This window comes from Crocodylus siamensis, chromosome 3, assembly GCF_052110815.1.
Source record: "Crocodylus siamensis isolate JL-2025a chromosome 3, ASM5211081v1, whole genome shotgun sequence".
In the NCBI taxonomy this organism is placed as follows: Eukaryota; Metazoa; Chordata; order Crocodylia; family Crocodylidae; genus Crocodylus; species Crocodylus siamensis.
This window is the reverse complement of record NC_143397.1, coordinates 221,526,122-221,548,096: the sequence shown is the minus strand read 5'-3', so window position 1 is coordinate 221,548,096 and position 21,975 is coordinate 221,526,122. Positions and strand designations below refer to the sequence as shown.

The window sequence follows — 21,975 nt, the reverse complement described above, 5'->3', positions numbered from 1 at the left end:
AAAGAAGGCCATTGTGGTACCCATCTTCAAGAAAGGGTAAAAAGCAGACCCTGGGAATTACAGGCCAATCAGCTTGACCTCAATCCCTGGTAAGAGTCCCCAGTAAGATTCTGGAGAAAATTATCAAGGAGACCCTTCTGGGTAAGCTGGTTGAGGGCAACATCCTGAGGGATAGCCAGCATGGGTTTGTTGCAGATAGATCTTGCCTGACCAATCTCATCTCCTTCTATGACCAGGTGACATATCACACAGACAAGGGAGAAGAGATTGACATCATATATCTGGACTTCAAGAAAGCCTTTGATCAGGTATCCCATGACCTCCTCATGGAAAAATTGGCCAACTGTGGCCTCTGCTATACCACAGTCAGCTACACCACAGTCTGATGGCTGGGAAATTGGCTCTGCAGTCAGACCCAGAGTGTAGTGGTCGATGGTAGCAAATCATTATGGCACTGTGTGATCAGTGGTGCCCCCCAAGGCTCTGTCCTTGGACTGTTTCTCTTTAACTTCTTTATCAATGATGTGGAAGTTGGTATCAGAAGTGCACTGGCTAAGTTCCCCGATGACACCAGCATCCACAACTGAGGACAGGCTAATGATCCAGGCTGACTTCGATAAACTTAGTAAGCAAGTGGATACAACCCTGATGACATTCAATACCGATAAATGTAAGGCACTCCACCACAGGGAAAAAAACCCTGCAACATACTTATAGGCCTGGCAGTGCTATGCTTGCTAGCACCATGACTGAAAGAGACTTGGGGGTCATGACTGACCACAACATAAGCCACCAATGCGATGTTGCAGCTGGTAAAGCAAACAAAATTCTGGCTTGAATCTCAGGATGTTATCTTCCCACTGTACTTGGCCTTGGTGAGGCAGCAGCTGGAGTACTGCAGCCAATTTGGGGCTCCACAATTCAAGAAGGATGTCAAGAAGCTTGAGAAAGTCCAGAGGAGAGCCACGCACATGGTCAGAAGGCAGGAGAATAGGACTTATGAAGAGAGGCTGAGAGCCATGGGACTCTTCAGCCTGGAAAAGTGCAGGCTCAGGGGGCACCTATAAGTATGTACAGGTTTTGCATCAGGATCTGGGAGAACGCCTTTTCCCCCAAGCGCCCCAATGAAAAACAAGGACCAATGGTCATAAACTCTTCCAAGACCAATTTAGGCTGGACATAAGAAAAAATTTCTTTACTGTCTGAGCCCCCAAGACCTGGAATAGACTCCCTTGAGAAGTGACACAGGCATCTACTCTGGACTCATTCAAGAAACGTTTGGATGATTATCTTGCTGGGATCCTTTGACCTTACCTGACTTCCTGCCCTGGGGCAGGGGGCTGGACTTGATGATCTTCGAGGTCCCTTCCAGCCCTAACGTCCATGAAATCTATGAAATAACTAGTAGCAGCATTCAACTAATAGCAAATCGCTATCCAACTGTCTTTAAATCAGAAAAGATGCAGGTACATCCTGTAAGAAATGTCCTCCTCCAGCTACCTCAGCTCTAACACAAGAATTTAGGCTGCCAGCAGTCATTCAAAAAAACCCTCCAAAACAAAAAAAGTGCTTTACTAGAAGAAGCAGCATGTTACTTCAATCTAGCTCTGCAGTGTCTACAAATATCAGTAGGGCTTTTTGGCACTCTTAGCTAAAACTGATTCTCAATTGGTCATTAGATACAAGTGCCAAAAAGCCCCACTAATGCACCTGATCTTTACAGATGTTGGGTGAGCTGGGTTGTTTTTTTTACACCTGCAAGCACCCTTAAATGATAAGCCACTGCTGTTTATAACACTGAAATCCAGCTTCAGAGATTAACTGGTTATAAAGAATCCATGATAGTCTAATATAAAAGGTATTACCTGCTTGAACCTGAAATAGCTATGTAAGTGACTAAGCCAGAAGTAAGCCATTAGTTCAACTAAACCACCCAGTTGAAAGTACAAATGCACAAGGGGGGAGTATGCGTGTGTGGAATGTTTTTCTGAGATTTTTTAACACAATTTTTCATTTGCCTCGATCTATAAAGACAGGCTGTACTATGAGCTTAAGCATAAAGATCCCAGAAGATTAAAAGAATTAGAAATTTAAAAACTTCTTCAATTACTTAGAAAAATCCTTCCCTCTGATTTTTATATTTTTGAGAGCAAACAGAGGCACGGTACAATCAGAGAAATGAACTACTCAGTGTCCTCATACCCTAGTGCTGCGATAGAGATGCTGCCAGGAAGGAGATAGTGGGGGCAAGCAGGGGCTGTGGGTCAGGAGTTAAAGCCAGTAGTGGGGTGGTGTGCTGGGAGTGAGGGGCAAAGGCAGAGCATATCAGTGCTGCTCAGCATCCCACATCCTCGTAAGCAAAAGGGGGCAGGGGCAGGTTTTTATATTGCTGGGGTCAGCACAAGTGCTGGTTTATCTCTAGCTCCTCCTGGCAAAAGATCTGGGAAGAGTTGGGCAGGGTCATTTTGCCCCAAGAGGAACAATTTGCCCCTCACCTAAGTGTTGTTCAGGCACGTGTAATGAGGAACTAATCTCTGACACAAATTTGTGCTGTTGCTATTTGAACTACTGCAAGTGCATATCTCTGTCTGCATGTGTGGAAGCACCATGAGAGTCTAAAGAAAATAAAAAAAACATAAAAACCTACTATCCCTACAATTTCACTGTTGAAGAACTGTTCAACAATTCCAGATAAAGGACCTGTGGGATGATATGAAGATGACAGACCTGCTGATATTGATGACAGACCTGCTTAGGCTACCATGAAGTGCCTTTTGTAAAGGTATACTATAGGTAAAACTATAACAAAGAGCTATTTTTGTAAAATGTTTGTTGTTTTAAAAATCCCTTTGGTAAAAGCTTCCTTTGTGCTGTTAAAACAATATTTTGGTTCAAAAGAGGCTAACTAGCTACCACATGCACAACTGGTTAAAGACTCCTGAATGGAAAAAAAAGTAACAAGCTCAGTCATACCTGCTGAGTAAGCATGGACAATACATGCAGAATTGTAGCCCAGGGCCTGATCTTAAGACTAGAAGGAACTGCAAGATTCCTTCTTAGGAGACAGAAATGCAGAAGGCCTGACACCTGAAGCAACTGTAGTCAGACAGCCAAATTGTATGTTACACTTAAGACATGTAAACTGCACTTAAAGTGTGAGCAACTATGCCTTTAAACAGTAGAAAACATGCTAAGCACACTGTTATTGCAGCAAAATTACAACTTTTTGCGTATGGAGTATCTCCATATTGTATTAAGTTCAGCTACTGTTGGACTGCACCATGGAAATCATGCAAACAATGCAAGGTCTTTACTCAGCCATGACATCAGTCAGGGACCCTTTTGTTATACCACAACCGGGGGGGGGGGGGGCTAGGCAAATGACACAAGGAGAGATATGTAGCTAGTCCTGTAATCATAAAAAATGAGTGCTTGAACTTTCAACCTTAATATACTTTAATTTTTTTGCATTAAACACTGAATAAACATGTATAAAAACTTAATAGTAAATATCATCATACCTTTTGACCCATGATTATAGGCAGCAAGTGGTCCAGTAAATTGAATTCAGCCATTGGGACTGTAATGGTGCATTTAAGTATAGTAAAGCTTGTGAGTCGAGTGGGAATGTATTCCTCCAACGATGCTAGTTCTGAGTCTGGCATAGTTCGATTTCCATCTACAATATCTAAAATAGGTCATGATTATATAAACAAATTAAGCATAAGACTAAAAGTAGCAAAATATTTTCTACAATAACTATTCAAATATTTTTTGTTGTTTAGTAGGTGTGAATAGTATTTTGTTTTTATTTTTAGTTTTCTTCTCTATGTCTAGGAGTGTTAATTCTTCTATTTTAGGCTCTACCTAAAACCAAATATAATCATAATTATTTTTATCACTATGAAATGTACATTTGCAAAATGAAAGATCTCTGTCTCTCTATGACTTACATAGGGGGTTAGTCTTATTAGCTGACCATAATTACTTCCAAATCATTTTTTTTTGTTCATTTAAACTCTAATTTCTTAACTCATAAACCTATACTAGTGGCTTCCTTTCTCCTTGGAGACTCGAGGAATTCACTCTTAGCAGGGGGGCTTAAAATGTAACACCACAGCTAGGGATGCCAGGGGATATACCAAGGCCCTTGTGGTAACCTTCAAGCAGGATTTTCTCCTCTGCTGTCAGAAGTGCTGAATCTGGTCTATAGTCTGTAATAAAGAAGAATTAAGTTAGGCAGTATACCTGATTTAGCCTTGCTATATGGCTCATATTCATGTTCCAAAGCACAAACTATCATTTTCATAATCCGATGCACTGCACTGCTATCCAAACGAAGATTAAGTGGACCCACAATGAGGGTTTTTGTAGACATTTCCTGTACATTTCCAAAATCTTCACTTTTTGCTGAAGAAAGGTCTTGCTGATTCCCAGAAACTAAAGAAGAGATTTTTTTTGTAAGTATCATGAAGAATATAAAACAACTGGACATACCAAATTATTACATTTCTCAATTATTTTTTGTTTTAGATCCAGTGATCATAAACCTATAGTGAGAAAAAATACAGTGGAAATATTAAAATGTAAATGTATATTTTTAAAATATTTGATCATTTTAAATATTGAGCACCTGAAAGAGATCCTGTGTTGCATGTCTTACCTGAGGGAAGGGAGCATTAACATAATTTTAAAGTACCTTTGTGTCCTCCCAGTTTGGGGTGCTCTGGACACCCAAACAGCCCCAAATGTAATTTACACAAAAGCCTGATCCCAGTTGTTTAGGAAAGTCGTGTTGTTCAGAACATCTGTAGTGCACTGTACCACAAACCTAACCATATCATACTCCTATCACAATTTGCCTTACAGAAGGATACTCTAAGACAATATGTGCCTATCTTCCTTCATTTCTAAACCAAGAGAATTTTCCTTAAGACAGATCTAGGGCCTGAGCAGAAGAGAAATTCTTCTGAGTTCTTGTGGTAAAGATAGATAAACTCTTCTGAAATGGATAAAAAAAACTCTTCTGTTTATCTACTGATGAGATACAGGATTGGTAGTGAGAATAAACCAGGGGAGGGCAAAATATGGCCCGCAAGTCACAGCTGACCCTTCTATCTGGCCCACAGGGCCCCTAAAAAATTAAAAAAATTAATATTCATCTGCCCCTGACTTCCTGTCAAAGATGACAGGAGCCAACAGCAGCAGGACCCAGGAGAAGACGGCGATAGGACCCAGTGTCAGCAGCAAGGCCCCGACCCAATCCCAGCCACAGCTAGAAGCTTCTGCCTTAGCAGAAGCTTCTAGCCTGGGACCCTGGGGCTGTTCCCTGCCTCCCTCCACTGGAGAGGGAAACTCAGGTAAAAACAGGTTGAGGGAGGGGAGGCGAGGATTGCAGGTGCAGCAGGAGCCAGCTGGATCCATCTGGCACCATGCAGTTCCCAGCTGGCAACCACATGGTGCCAACTGGGCCAAGCTGGCTCTTGCCGTGCTGCGTGATCCTGGCCCTGCAGCCGGAACTGCATGGTGCTGTAGCTACAGGTGGGAAGCAGTGGACTTGGGGAGGGGGGCTGGGGGAGTGGTGGCAGCAGGTGGGTTAGGAAGAAAAACAGCCAGGAAAAGGCAGTGATGGCAGGCATGGAGGAGGGCGGGGGGAGGCAGGAAGTGGCAGCAGGCAGGAGCGCAGGGCCCCAGGGGTCAGGGCCAGCAGCAGCAGGAGCCAGCTGGGAGTTATGGGGCCAGGATAGCTCCTGCTGCATTCTGTGGTTCCGGTGTTGCAGCTGGGAACAGCATGCTGCCAGGAGGTGCCCAGCTGGGCAGGCTGGCTCCATACCACACCACTTGGTTCCTGGCTACAATGCCACAGACTACAGAACACAGCAGGATCTAGCCCAGCCCTGTGTTTCCCAGCTGGCTCCTGATGTCCCTCTACTATGGCATGCCTGCAGCTCCCACATTGGGGGAAGCCCTGCACTGGAGCTGGCTGCCTTACTCACCCCTTGCCACACCAGTCCCTGGACTCCATTGGGAATGGAGGGAGCCCCACCCCCTGCTTCACTGCAGAGTCCAGCAAAGGACTTCCCCGTGCAAGTCTGGGAAGTGCAGGCACGCAGCACAGAGGCCCAATGGTAGAGGTGGGTAGGCAGGATGCGCTCCTCACCCCCATGCAGTGCTGGCTGGAGCTATGCCCTGCCAGCGCCTGCACAAGGCATGAGCACCCTGAGCCCCCCACCTGTTGCTGTTGCCAGCAGCAGGGAGTTCTTATCATGTGAGGGAGTGGAAGGGGGGTCCCGTACCCCACAAACTTCACATACCCACACCCTGCCCCAGAAGCCAAACCAAGATATGCATATACTCCCCCATACCCTATGCCACACCCACACACACAAAACCTCCCCACACATACACACAGCCCTGTACAATATAAAAGAGTAAGACTATTTTTGAGTTATTATGCAATCCCTTCTATATACAGTACATAAACACAAATCATGACACATTCTTTGTAATAAAATTAAAATATGTTTTAGTAGGTATTTGACTTGTACTGTATAATTTGCGGGGGGTTTCTGGTTCTTAGATGGCAACCCCCCCCCCCAAAGGAGTATTTCTAGGGGCGAGGGGAGAGACTTCTGGTGACAAAGGTCAGCGGTTAAGAGACAGGACTTCGGGTCCCAATACAGCAACCAGGGGTTGGGACAACTCTCAAGGGGTAGGTTACCCATGCAGCCCTCGATGGCTTACCAAAACTCATTAAGCAGCCCTCAAGACAAAAATAACTGCCTGCCCCTGGAATAAACACTCCCTCACCAATGCGTCTCAGCCCAGTTTTAAAAGAATCAGCCCAGTTGTTCATAGAGATGTACCGATACATCAGCCTGATATTGGGTTGGTACCTATATAAAGAAAATTGGCTGTATTGGACATTGGTCCAATGGGGCTGATAAATGCCCCTGAGCGCACTCAGCCAAAGCGTAGCACTCAGGCAGTGAGGAGCACAGCCTGCCAGCATGGAAAACTGCCTCCAACTGATAAGTCCGTTGTGGTGCAAGGCGAGGGGGAAGGGAAGGGATGTGGTGGGGAGCAGATCAACAGTGAGGGAGGGGACTCTTCACCTTGCTCTGATGATGCTCTGGAGGGCTAACTGGTAAAGGCTGTTTTTCCTAAGTCTGTATTTGTTCTGCTGAGCTGGCTGACCCTAACAACATTAGTTTTTGCCAAGGATATCATCACAGATTTTTCCATGCATAGTGCTTTAGTCCTACCTTCTTATTCGTTAGTGAAAAAACAGAAAGCATTTATTCTGAAGAGCCATCACCTAGAAATGGAGAAATGTGGTCTTACCCATGTCATTACTAACACTTCTAGTCACTACTGAAATTGGTGTAATGTGTGTAGGTCCTTGACGGAAGATTCTAAGAAATCCTCATTTCTTTATTCAAGTAAAAAATAAATAAATAAATAAAAGCTGACGTGGTGGTTGGATCTCTGCTGTACAACTGGTAAGGCTCTGACCATCCTGTTCCTTAGTCAACATAATAATTGAAAAACTATAACTTTAGTCCATGATTTTTGATAACTTTGCATTTTGGAGATATTTTGTAAAGTTTTAAACCTTTTCGAGCAAGCACTGATACAATCTTGATATATCCAGACCTACATATTTTGGTAAATTGACAACTTGGGATGAGTTGCTCAGAATGAACAGCAGGAAGCAGATGTGCTGTAGATTAGTGATCCATTTACCTTTTCAAGAAGCTATAGAAGCTGCTAACACTTTTTTGGTTAGTTAAGGCACTGTGGTTAACCCCTTCTCCCTACCCCAGGGCATGGGGGCCTCCACAAAAGGAGGGGAAATTTCAACTTTATCTCAGTTAAAAAAAAAAAAAAAGTGCGTTTCCCCCTGGTTGTAACCTAGCCCTCCAAGTTACCCCTCATATTTGCTTCTGGTTCTAACCAAACTCAATCTATGTTCCAAAAGGACACCAAGTTTCTCTATAGTCTGAACTGGCTGTGAATGGACTGTGCCTACAGAGCCAGCCAAAAGTGACAAGGCTTTTTAGTTTGGTTTGGGGTTTTTTAGGTCATTTCTGGGGGGAAAAGGGGGATAGAATGATATTTGCTTCAAAACTGCTCAGAAACCATATTTTTTTCAGGTAAATAAGCTTTCAAAAAAAGGGAAAATCTTGAAGGCCATGAAAACTCTCTGGCAAAAATTAGTTTGGAACCTTTTCATAATCCCTTTTATTAAAAGGGAAATCTACAGTCTACTGTCTGGACAGGCTTCGAGTCAAAGAACACAGAAGCATTCTTCCACAAGGCTCTGTTTCCGACAAGGCAAAGATCTGCTAAATTTCCAGTTGTTAGATGAAGACTGACAAGGAGCGGGTAGAAACCATAACCTCATATAAGACATCTCATGTTACTAGGACAAGGCCTTTAAATATACTAGCCAGTCAATTTCAACATGTGCAAAAATGTAGCTTGTTTGAACAACTTTGATCATTATTACTTATAAGAACACAATTTCTACAATTTATACAAGTTATACAAATTCCATTTTCAAAAAACAGTTGAGTATAAATTAGGTACAAAAGGGGTACCATGTGTATAAACTCAACTAATTATATGGACAAGTGTCCAAAGACTGCAATTACAATTTATACAATGTTTAAGTATAAACACTAGACTGGTTAAGGCCTCATTGAAACGTAGCTCTGTTTTAAAAGCCCATCTCCTAATTTGCAAACGGCCATTGATAAACTATTACTACATAAGTACCAGAAATTTATGGGATGGTACTACAGAAGACCTATCTATAATATGCAACATGTATCATTTCAAAATTACATTCTATGTGGTCTGTAGGTCATGAATTCACTTGGTCATTAGTGAAATTGATATAGCATTCTTTCAGACAAATGACTGTTAAATTCTGTATTCAAATCCACAACACAGAATAATGAGGTAAAGAGGGTATAAGGTGCAGATTTTAAAATTAAAGTACTATGCATGCTTTGTTTTTCAACCTCACTATCTTGTTTTTACTAAAAATACTAAAAGTGATTAGTGCACTTACATGAATGACAGATGAACCTTCTAAGGTTAATACTATCCAGGAGGCACTTGTGGTTTAATCAGTAATCGTATTCTCCAGGAGGGGTTAAAGGGGCAACAAAGGTGACGAACCAAAATTGCTTTGACAGATAAAAATCTTACAATCACAGTTGCTAGTTGTTTTAATTTAGTTTTCTTCCAATATATAAAGAGTAAATATTACAATAGCAAAATGACAAACTGTAAAAAAGTGGAAGATAGTGGTTAAAAAATGGTAACTGGATGCTTTGAACTAAATTAGTACGATCTATATTTTTTTTAAATGCTAAAGCCTTTTTTTAAAACACTGGTACATAGTTGAGCATTTTATTTTTAATACAAATTTATATTTTGAGATGACCTGGTATAGAAGAAAAGTTAAACAAGAAAACACAATAATTATCAGGGGATGTGAATCAGAAAAAACAATCTCTTACAAAGGAAATTACTGTTATGGGTTGGATTTAATCTTTTTGAAATTGGGAAGAATCACAGCCTTCTTTCATTCAGAATAAATGATAAAAAAGCATCAATTCCTTTAAATAACCAGATAGCTGAAACAACAAGAGTACCACTCAAAACACAAAGCTTAAGTAGCAGCTGAACTGCATGACCCAAGGGGTTTACATGATGACTGATGTACCAAACACAGCGAGGGGGGCACTGACTGGTTTATCTAAGTGTCACATTTACCTAGATGTCTGTGAAAGAAACAGAAAGAAAAAAACCTAAGAAGCTGAGAAAGAGAGAGCAGTAAAGAAGCTCTCTCTTTCTCACAGAACCACAGAGAAGTAGGACTGGAAGGGACCTCCAGAGGTCATCTAGTCCAAGCCCCTGCCTAAAGCAACATCAGTACTATGGCCCAAAGAAACAGCTTTTAGGCCAAGCACTAGCTGAAAGAAGCTTGGGGTTCCGAGTGATGAAACTATTTTCTGTTGTTCCATTCCTCAGGTGTTCATTAAAACAAAACCTTATATATTATTTGAAAAAATGGGTTTTCAAACAGATGCAAATCTGTCATTTTCTCCACCTGGATAAAAGAGAAAACAGGTTTCAAACTTGACTAACTAGGGTCAAAAAGGAACAATACTTTTTCACTTGTCTTAACTCAGTGTTTCTCAGGCCCCATCCAGACTTTTTCATGGCTCTCACCACACCCCCTTTAGGAATCACTGTCTTAACTATTTGCCTGACTACTATAAACATGTAATTAGTGTTGCAGCTATACACGTATGTCAATAGAAGAAAACTACAGCAAAAATTCTAATTCAAGTTACATTTTCTAATTTTGATACGAAAATATACTCAACTTCAAATATACTGTTTAAACCCAGGGACACAGGACCACAAGGAACTTCTTAGGGTATCAAATCCCACTTTCTATAATCACAGACATTATATAATACTGTACACAAACTTAACAAGCTCCATCTTAAAGCATTAGGTTTCTTGCCTCTATTGATATTGGAAAGACTCTCTGTATCTATTTTAATGGTTTTGCTTTGCGTCATCTCAGGAAGGTCTTACATTCAGAAAATAAAAACACAAGGATAGGAGAAGGATAACACAATTTGTAGTGCCAGCATATTATGTCAGTGTGCATTAATGATGCCACTAATGTGATAACGTTACCTTGTTACTGTACCAAAACAAGATACACTGGCCACAAGCCAAAGCTACCTAGGTAAGTAGTGTTTTTTGACTGTATAACCAAAAAACGAAAGCTTGTGAAAAATTTCCCAAGTATTTCCAACAGACATACAATTCCTGTGTATTAATTACACTGAATGCTACAAAAAAAAATCACCAATGTATTTCTAAAGACTAAGTCCTAAGTATTCAATTCTCTGAAGTCTCTTTTATACCACACTGGAATTCTTAATACAACTAAGCAGTACACAGGATCTCTGGCTTTCATAGGACTAAGACGATGTTTAGATAAGTTGGGAAAGTTAACAATAAGACAGCTGCTGAGAAAAAGTGATAACCTAAACCTATTTTTCTACACACGCCTCACTTATACATTTCATCAAAGAAAAAAATACATAGGAAAGTAAGTAAAATACAAAAAGTTCTGTTACTCCTTCTATGATGAAAAGTCATGGGGCTTTTGAACAGGACCAGCCAAAACCTTTTTCGGTTAGAAAATGTTAATTTAACAACACTGAAATGTTTTGTAGAAATATCCCTATCTTCTCAATGATAACATTAAATCAATTTCTTTTTGAAAAAGCTGAAATATTTTGTCTCAATCTATCATTTAACTATTATACAATACTTTATCAAATGAGTTTTCCATATAATGTAATATAATGCAAAACTCGAAGTACTTCAAATTAAGTTGTTTTAATAGTTCTGAAAATCAAGTTTTTGAAAATGTTGTCACACAAAATTTGAAATTTACATCCAACACAGAATTGAAAGGAATCTAGGATGAATGGAATTTTAAAACAGAAAAGAAACTTAGTTTCAAAGAAATATTGTTTTGAATTAGATATTTCTCATTAATTCAACTCTCAGCAGCCAGGGGGTAATGGAAGGTGCACTGAGCAAGGAAGGATAAGGAAGGGACAAAGAAGAGTCTTACCAGGCTAAGGGATTTAACAAAAAGACCCCATTACCTATTCTCATATCCAAGAGCAGTTTGCCCACCTGGGTAGAAGGTGAAAGAGAGCAGATGAAGCAGGGGTTGCTGCAACCCCACCATGCTCGTCACTGCTCCTGAATGCAGTTCTGTATGACGAAACAATGTACTCCAATTAAACTGCACACCAAATAAGTGCACAAAAGTTGCTTAACTGTATAAAATAGTTACAGATTCAATTTATCTGCATACTGGTTAAGAACATTAAGGCTAGGGACAGACATTACACATAAACCAGTTTAAAGTGATCAGAAACTGGTTAAACCTGTAACAGAACAGACGTTCAGTGCACATAAACCAGTTTGAAGATGGCTGAAACAGGTTTGAGATGAACCTGATTGAATGTAGTATCAGACTGAAATGATTTGGTTTATGCAATGTCTGTCCCAGACCCTTTGCTGGTTTAAGCTAAACCAGACACCCCCTGCATCCCGGCCTGCTCTCTGGGCTGGACAGGGCTCTGGCTCCACAGCAGGGCTGGCCCCCTTGCCTCTGTTCCCTGGCCACAGCTCTGTCAGAGACTTGCAGGCACAGCAGGGTCTGCTGGGTTCTCTGTACCCCCCCCCCCCCACACACACACTGTTTAAGCAAAGTTCCCTTCTTCCTCTCTCCCACAACACAGACTGCAGCTAGCATGTGGTATGCTAGCTAGTGCTGTGTAAGGCAGATAGGACAGTGTCCGCTTAGGGCTTTTTGGTAGCAATCAACAGCTCAGATGGTAATGTCCCTGCATTCCTTCCTTTGGAAAAGGCAGACAAGGTTCTTTGAGTAAATCTGATATCTTTTATTAGCCCAACTAAATAGTTGGGAAAAACATTTCTTAGCAAGCTTTTGGCTTTAAAAAATCCTTCATCAGGCTCAGGAAGCATCTGCAGTTGGTGTGTGCTCTTCCTGCATGGCATGAATAGTAAAGAAGCCAGAGACTGGTATGCATTTTCCTTTGGAAAAAAGCTATTTAAGAAGAGCTTGTAATTAATGAGGCTTTGTTTTCTGATGCTGTGTTCCATCTAGTGGTTTGCATGCCCCCTGTCAGCTCAGTCCTGTGCAAGGGAAGGGAGGGCTGCTCTACCACCCCCCAGCTTCTAGCCTGAGTCACTGCACACTGTGCCTACATTTCTGGGATGTCTGTCTGGTTACAAAACTGATTTATCCTAGCCAGGTTAGACTAACCTGCAAAGATTGAATCAATACAGTCTCAGGCTTTTTGAATGTCTGTCCCTAGCCTAACCAGTTAAGTGTGCAGCACCTTTCACCCCCACACTATCTACTTTGTAAATTAACTGTACTCCTTTTAACTGCACCAGAACAATGAAAGAAAAGAGATGTTATTAGAAGGCTTTAAAATGACAGGAGCTTGTCAGATTCAAATCTACCCTCTCCCTCCACTTTCAAGGTTTCTAATAACAGCCTTCAACCAACTACTAGAAGCTTTGAAACATTAATGCAGCTACCCTGTGTTGGAGCTCCTAATTGACAATACTGTATACTTAATTATCATCATACTTAATTATCATTACTTTTAATTTCAGATTAGAACACAGCCCCCTTTTTTTTTGTTAACTTATTCAGAGAACACTGCTCATTTTTTTCTGTTGCATTTTCTCGACAGCATTCTTCTATAGTTCATACCCTGCCTGTTCACAGGCTAAAGCAATGGAGGCATTATATAGCAAGGCTGCATGTATATGCTGCTGATCTCAAACAGAAACAAAAACAGATGAACTGACTTATTTTCACTTAGAACCAGTGGGGGGAGAGGGGGAAGGAAAATCAAAGCTAAACCTAGCGTCCACATTTGAACAGTTTAACCTTCTTCAACTGAGGACAATTTTCATAAGAATAAAGTATTTTCTTTATAGATATATCTGTTTACCGTGGCCCTGCTGATATCATATATCTGTGTTTTCAAAAACATTTTTTTGAAATAGCCAGTTATAAGTTCTGCTATACGGAGTAAAGAAAAGGTACAAAAAAGTACTAATTTTTGGCAGGTGGAGGGAACCAGCAATGTACATCAAAATCATTGATAACCACTATGATATCAGATAACAATGTTGATTCTCCTACAGATGGAACAACTGGTTAACCAAAAAGGATGGAGCTGCTAAGTAGTAACTTTACATGGCATTCACCTAGAGAAAATGAACCCATTATCTATGCCAAAATATAAGTTAAATAATTACTTGTTACTAGTATACACCTCCAAGCAGAGCAAAGAGTGAGTTAGCCATGTTAGTCTGAAGTTAGGCAGAATAGATTAGCACCTTAAAGTCTAACTATATATACGTGTGTGTGTGTGTGTGTGTGTGTGTGTGTGTGTGTGTGTGTGTGTGCGCGTGCGCACGCGCGCACACGTGCAAGCAAGTGTAGTTAGTCTTTAAGGTGCAAATCTACTCTGCCTGACTTGAGAATAACATAACTACCCTTTGCTCTGCTCAGAGGGGGATACAAGTAACAAGTAATTATTTAACTTATATTCTCCCAAAGAGAGAGAGAGATAGCATAAACTTTCATAAGCAGCAGGGGTGCTTCATCAGATGCTGAAGTAAGCCTGCCCCTTTCAAAAGCTTATGCCATGTCTCTGCTTTAGTTAGTCTATAAGGTGCAAACCTACCCTGCCTTGTGTTTTCCTCAAAGGAGTAGGTGCTCCTTACTAAACCAGATATGCTGTACACTGCCAGAACTAGAAGGAACTATGGGAATCTCAAAAATGGCTAATACTTGGTAGATATCTATATACACATGGTTTAGGGCAATAATGCCAATAAAATCATCACCAACTGTAAAATTAATTAAAAGATAATCCTTCTGCCATCTTCTGCGCAGCTCCAAATTCTGGCATCACAAGAGAACATATTGGATTGTCTGCACATTCAACTCAATAATTCTAGGTTTAACTTTTTCATTCAGTACATTTTTCGCATTGCAGAATTAAATATAAGCAAACATCAGGTAGAAAATAGAGATTTGCTTTTGAAAAATAATGATCTTGTCATGGAAGCTACATAAGCAAAATAAGAGAAGAAAGCACAAAAATATTACTTACTCTATATATCTGAATTATTCCTCAAAAGATTTTTTTTTTTTAAATATTAGCGTGTCAGGATTTTTAAAAAGAATATGTTATCAAATGTGAAATTTTAAAGACATTCAGCCTTTGTTACACATGAAATCAGTTTTGTTTCTGGTTGTCCAAGATAGCTTTTCTAGCCCTTTTGAAGGGAGGAAAAAAGGGTGAGAATATCAGGAATCTAAGAAAGCCCAAACATGCAAATTAAACCTCTCTAACAAGGAACCCCAGAGGTAAATCTAAGGTAAAGTAGAGGACAACTGGTCAAGGACCAGGTGGCTCTGAAGAAGTCTTTGTTTATGTTATTTAAGGGAGGGAAAACAAAGAAAAGAGGTACCTTTGCCACTGGTGCTTTCCATTGTATACAAGTAATCCATGTAGAAAGCTCCAAACCTCTGCATTCCAGCTATCTCCGTGTATGTCTCCTACCAACAAAGCAAAACAAATAAAGAAAACGTTGTATAAGGAAAGAATCTTAAGATTACAAACTGATAGGGTAGCATGAGAGACCTATATGCTTGTTTGGATTTGTGCATCAACACACGGACTGGCTTATCAAAACAAAGGACAGAGGTTATCCCAAGGAATTCACCTTTCAGATAGGTAATGTAACTTCTATTGCAGGCCACACAAAAGCACATCCATAATTCTGCTGGACATTTTGATCACTTTACCAATAACATCAAGTTAATTAGTACCTTTAATGGAGTGAATATACTTCACTTGACCTCTCACATCACAGGAATCCTGTCTAATAATGTACTCTCAAAAACTAAAACTAGTTAATTCTGAAGCATCTGGGGGAAACAGAAAAGGTTGAGGGGGCAGGGAAGAGTGGATAAACAGAATGAATTTTACCTTAGCCAGTGGAAAGCAAATATCACATGACCAAAATGCTTTAATATACCATATTATTAAAAGCATGCTTGTTTATTTCATCACAGAAGTGAGAGAACCACATAAAATTAGGAAAGCGTTATTTTTAGTATCAGGAAATTTATGAACAAGTATAAATGTTCTAAGTTCTGGGCTTTACTAATTTCAGTTTATTGTGGCACCATCAGATAGCCATCTACAGTACTGCTGCATTTTCTTCTTGTTGTTCTAAAACAGTGTACCTTAATAAACATAATATTGTCATGAAGCTGAAGTTTATGGGGTTTTTTGTTTTGCTTTTAATCAGAGCAGCATGAGAACTGAGTTGGCACTAAAGAGTTACTTCTATAGGGTTTTAGTAAAATTAACTGCATTTAAAGATCTGTAGCCTTTTGATCTCTTCTTTTGAAAATGGGATTTAGGGGTTTTGAAATTTTTATCCAAAAATCTGGAAATCTCACATATTTGGTTTTGAAGAGTTTCCAGACACTCTCAGCAATTGAGACCAAAAAAAAAAAATCTAACAATACACATAGCTCTCCAGCTCTTTGCCACTACTCCAACAAAACCTCGAATATTCTTGGTACATGAATCATTCAAAATCCTAAAGAATAAGGAGGATTTTTTAAAAAAAGATGAATTTAAGAATAAGGCCACAGTTACAATTCAGAAGTATGAAACACCTGAGAAAAAATGAGCTAGACAAGTTGTAGTACAGTTCACAATGGTTAAACTGTCTTTTGGGATCTATTTTCTTAATCTTCTCTTATAGCTTCTAGCTATGATTTTCTTACTTCCTTAAGAATTCTTATTTTGACCTTCCCACCAAAAATATGTTAGATCTAATTTTCCATTTTATACTAGAAGTTTTCTCTGAATCACTCAACTCTGTAGGCTTTATAAGTTATATACATTTTGTTAACTACTGTCATACTTCTCTTCTCCCATATACAAACACATTACAATTATTTTATAGTTTCTACTTCTTTGTATAAGACCAGAAAATAATCATCACATAGCAAAGTACAGAAACAATATGGAGCATTACTGAATCCTAGCTGTGACAGATATAAGAAAGGGATGCACAAGCAGCAGCACACTTATCTAGGGCCACTGATGTGGAAAAAAAACCAAACCAAAAAAACCCAGTACTTTACTGGAAAAGGAAGTGCATCAGTTTGACCCAGCACACCCAATATTGACAAATGAATCAGCTGTTAGACAAAAGTGCCAAAAGGCCCCACTGAAGGACACAGACTACATATACGTTAGATGAGGTGGGTCAAACAAATGCAATGCCTCTTCTGGATGTGTGCTGTGCTCAGTAAGGTGGTGTGCCAAGCTGAAACTAAACTACTGGTTCCTTCCCTTCTCCTTGCCACCCCACAAGCAGCCTAAAAGTCTTATCAGAAGAAAATACCAATGGTGAAAATAAGATTCAAAAGGGCCTTATCTTTAAAAATAAAGGTATTTCCTAATACAAAAAAGAGATTATTTTACCTTGGGCAAGTCATTGTTAAGCATTATATAAGATAACATAAGATGATCTGTGTGTGAACATGAGATGATCTAACGCACAGTGAAGCAGTATATTGATATCTCACTAAATAGCTATTGTTAGGTGCACTTTATACAGCCTTGCTGTCACAAAAGATATAACAAAATTACCACCATTGCTTGTAAGCACCTGAAGAAAATAATATATATATTTTCTAGAGCTGGGCTCTTTAAAACAGTATTACCCCTCTGTAGTCATAGACCAGTAGTGGGTTTGAACAGCATTTGCTGGTGGTCTGTGAGAAACTCAGTGTATGTTGGCACATTTTCAAAAATTCAGAATTCCTTTACAGGTACCCAGGCTCTAAGAAAATTGGTAAGAATACAGCTGAAAATCAGGCCACCTGACTACATGTCAAGTCTTCTTAAATAATACTTTGCCAAAAATATCTATTTTGGGCCAAGTTTGCCTTTTTGCCTCTGGGATCATTTTCAGAATAAAAATTGTTAGTCAGCACAAGAAATGGTGACATTATGCAGCTCTTACAAAATGCACATATTTCAAAATCCTTTAAAAATGTTAACAAGAACACATTAATCCCCTGACCTTATGATGAGCTGCATCCAAAATAAATTCTGCACGTATACCATTGTTTTCTGGACTTCTGTAATCAAATAGTGAATTAGTAAGGTATGTCATTCCTTTTGTGCTCAGATTTTCTCCACAAGTGAAAAAGTAGGCCTCCTGAAAATGTGGTTTAAAAAAGGGAGAGAGAAAAAAGTCATATTAGTATGAAACTAAACAGACCAAAGGGCTGTCTTAAGACAATGATGCACATGCAAACTGTAGTATCTCCTTGACAATTTAAAACAGATTAGGTTAAACCTTAGTCACAATTTCAATAGAAATACTAGTAAAAGCCAAGGTAAGACATTAAAATAGAATTACTTAAGTAGCTTTAAGGATTTTTCCCCATTTACAATAAAAATATCTTGAATTAATGTGTCTATCACTAGAGAATTTGTTCAGAAAAATCTGTTTGCTCAGAATACTGTTAGCTTTACATTAACAGTATCCTCAGCTTACTATTCACTGAAAATCATTGTTTGCTTACCCACCTGCTCTTACTTACCCCTATAGCCATGACTACTCTACCTCTTTGACAAAATCAGGACTGCTGTCAAGACACAGGCCCAACCAACTTGCTCCCACTCTATGTATGTAGAAAGCCTGGTGATCAGGCAGCATAAACTGCTTAGAGGCAGTCATGTTTGCTTTACGCGGAAGTATGAGAGGTTGCGAGGATAGTCAGGATTTGCTTTAAAAACTCCACAATAACCGTCTCTGAAAAGCACCTAGAGATGCTTAGATTGAAAGTGATGTACAACTGGAAAGCATTATTAAGTATAGGATCACTACACCAGAAACCCTAGGCCAGCCAATATGCACTGAAATAATTTTACAAGTTTTATGGTTTAGTAATTTTACAGCCTTCCCTGCCCTCTAACTGAAAAAAACTCCCCCCAAACACCCAGTTATAGATGCTCCTGCTAAACAGAAAGACCTTCACATAGCCCAAAAAAGAACAACATTCCTTTACACTTTAAAAAAAGCTGTGAGAAAAAGAGATCATCTCAAACTTTTGTAATTTCCCTCTCAATTTTTTTCCTCTGAGCTCTGCATGGAATATGTTAAGACTTATTTCATTAATGCCACATCCAAGAAAACGAAATGGCTTTACAATATTATGTATCAATAAAACACATCAGCATTGGTGCGCTGAACAATCAAGCAGTATTCCAAAGGTACTTACTGCATCACTTCTATTAATATTTTCTTCAAAGTCTTTAATTCCCATAATTCCCTTAAGGCACAGAGCTTGGCAACTGACAAAACCTATTTGACAATCAAAGAAAGGTTCACCCATCATAAGAACCTATTGGGAGAAAAGGTGACATGATGAAAAATGCTATATTATTTGACATTAAAAAAATAAGTAGAAAAGAAGAAAAAATGAAAAATCTAACATGGTAAACTCATTTGAAGTTTAATTAATCAAGAAGTCTATCAAGTAGCATGATCTTTACAAGTACATTCTTACCACATCTTAGGGTTACAGTATTCTACACTCTAGAATCCAGAAAAAAAATTACTTCAATAAATATAACAATATAATAACATAGGAATTTAAAACCAATAACAACTTCTTTTTCAGAATATTTAACTGATGAAAAATATTTATTAAACTTCAATTTGCCAAGGCATTTACTATAAACTGAAAAACTTAGTTGCAGTGGAAAATTACCTCAACTGTGGTTCCTTCTTGCTCCCATCGTATAACTTCTTTGGATTTTACTTTCTGAGGACTATAATAACTACTTTCAGCTTGCATTTCAGTGAGCTATGAAACAATATGATAAACACCTTATATAAGCCAATATTAGCATTAAATAGCAGTAATCTGTCATTACTATATAGAATTGATGAAGACAAATTAAACTTTACTATGGGCCAAAATTTATTATTAGGCAGGAAACAGGTGCAGTAAAACAGCTGTAACACATTATCCATATTAGAACATAAGAACTTCTAGCTGAATATGCCAATTTAATCTTATGTATGGCATAAGAAAGTTTTAAACACCATAGTATTTTTATTTAAACTTCTCTTCTTATATCAACAATGTGTAAAAGATGAAATAACAGATATGCAGCTGCAACACAGACACACTATCAACTGAGTTTATAAACTTGCCTAAAATCTCTAAACTTATTATAGCATTTATTCTGAATAGCAAATAACTCACAACATGTAAAACTAAAGCAAAATTAATTAATTTAAATCATGCCTAAATTTTTCTCATATTATTTTGAAAGTAAATTTTATTACATTTTTATATGGTTTAGATGCTTATAACTATTCATTCATCAAATCAAGTAGCAAAGAAACATACTATGGGAAAATATATATTACATAGTTAAATAACAGTCAATATTGTATCAAGGGAATAGGTCCAAAATAGTGAAAAGCTTGCATTTAAGTAAAGAACTTTTACAGTTTTGCTTGTTTTTGATCTGCTGAAATAATTCAAGTTCTAATTTTTTATATAAAATACCCACAAGCTCATTACTTTAATTTCCAAGACTATATACACATGGTTGTTGTTTCAAAGTAAAATTCTGTAATCCAAATACTCAAGTAAAATTGGATTTTTCTAAAAAACCTGATCACCCTTCAGCTGTGTGCAATTATTGTGGAGGAAAAGCAATTAATTGATTAAAAGAACTCAGACATTACGAGAACAATTTTCAACATTATTAGAAAAATGCTACGTTTAATTTGGCATGATTTTTTAGCTGGAATGGTATCAGCTGTTCCAAATGCTAATGCAGAAAACTGACCTTATTTTTTGACCAAAATATGAACCACAAATTAATTCCATACATTCTTTGCATGCAAACAGAACAATGAATTCTAATGTTTTCCTCCTAAATCTCACCATACTGCTCTCACGCACCACTTTACATTCTAAAAATATAAAATGTAAGACTCCATAATTTACAAGGTTTTACTACATCCACTAAACAAGCAAGCCTATAATGATACATTAAAAGACCCAATCCTGTCATCCTTGCTCACATAAGTAGTTCCAGCAACTTCAATATGATCACATGAGCACAGTCTGTAGAACCAGGCTTTTAACATGCACATGGAAACACAAAATAAAGTAAATTACAGGTAAGTGAACAAGTGTAGGAAAGCTATTATTTTATTTCATATTGATTTTTATTAAACAGGTGGCATGAAGGTAAATCTATACTAGGTATTTCAAACCTGATATGAAAATTTGACTCAAGCATTAATTAATTAGCAGCTTCCAAATATCTATTTTTATGTGAAGCATTATGGCAAATACAATCACTTGAACAATCACCAAACTGCTATATCAGTAAAAATATTCTTAAAATGAAGTCAAGCAAATGTGAACAGATTTTAAGTGGATGAAGAAGACAACATTATAATAAACACTCCATTGCTATTAAGAACTTTCTTTTTGTCAATTATATAGCGCTATTCATTCATAGATGCTAGGGTCAGAAGGGACCTCAACAGATCATCAAGTCCAACCCCCTGCCTAGGCAGGAAAGAGTGCTGGGACTGGAGGATTTACTTTAAACTTGTATTGCTTTTCATAATTTCCCTTTAGAATGAGACCTTTTCATTATTTAACTAACTTTAATTTCATTAACAAGATTTACTGATACTGTTAATTACATGTTGACTGAAAAATAAACTTTTCAAATATTCATATTTTCAGCTATTATGTAATTTTTTTATTCAGAATATAAATGAGCACATCTCAACCTCTAATGTATTAATGTATTGCTTAGCAAAATAATTAATAGACTCTATAACAAAGAATACTTACTTTGAAAGTTACAGTTGCTTTTGTACAGTAAAATCCAACAGAAACAATAGGATCCTTGAGAGCCTGGAATTTCTGCTGATGCAATGTTGTTCCATCATCCATTCCAACAGACCCATCCTCTCCATCATAGCTCACAATAGCAGGAACAAGTGACCAGGCCCATGAAAACCATCCCTGCTGCTCATCATCATCTTGATTATGCATGTAGGGTTCTTGGTTAATATACTGCGTAGGATATTGTAACGTTGAGCCTGTTTCATCTTCTGCACCTTTGAAACAAAGCATACATTCAAATCAAAATTGTGGATCAACCGTCCTTAGCAGAATCTTTTATGCTGTTCTATGTTTAATTTGGGAGCAAT

General features: G+C 38.4%; 1 protein-coding gene across 4 annotated transcripts in view; it reads right to left on the bottom strand.

The window, feature by feature from the left end:
* The window catches only part of VPS13B (vacuolar protein sorting 13 homolog B), an 883,845-nt gene that overhangs the window by 721,933 nt on the left and 139,937 nt on the right, over positions 1 to 21,975 (bottom strand). For all 4 annotated transcript variants that reach the window (XM_090040420.1, XM_090040419.1, XM_090040417.1 and 1 more), the window contains 7 exons: positions 21,614 to 21,882; positions 19,490 to 19,585; positions 18,998 to 19,120; positions 17,791 to 17,928; positions 15,148 to 15,235; positions 4,249 to 4,440; positions 3,522 to 3,688 (listed from right to left, as the gene is read on the bottom strand). In XM_090040420.1, the coding sequence (XP_089896546.1) occupies positions 3,522 to 3,688; positions 4,249 to 4,440; positions 15,148 to 15,235; positions 17,791 to 17,928; positions 18,998 to 19,120; positions 19,490 to 19,585; positions 21,614 to 21,882 (1,073 nt within the window). The remainder of the gene's footprint in view (positions 1 to 3,521; positions 3,689 to 4,248; positions 4,441 to 15,147; positions 15,236 to 17,790; positions 17,929 to 18,997; positions 19,121 to 19,489; positions 19,586 to 21,613; positions 21,883 to 21,975) is intronic.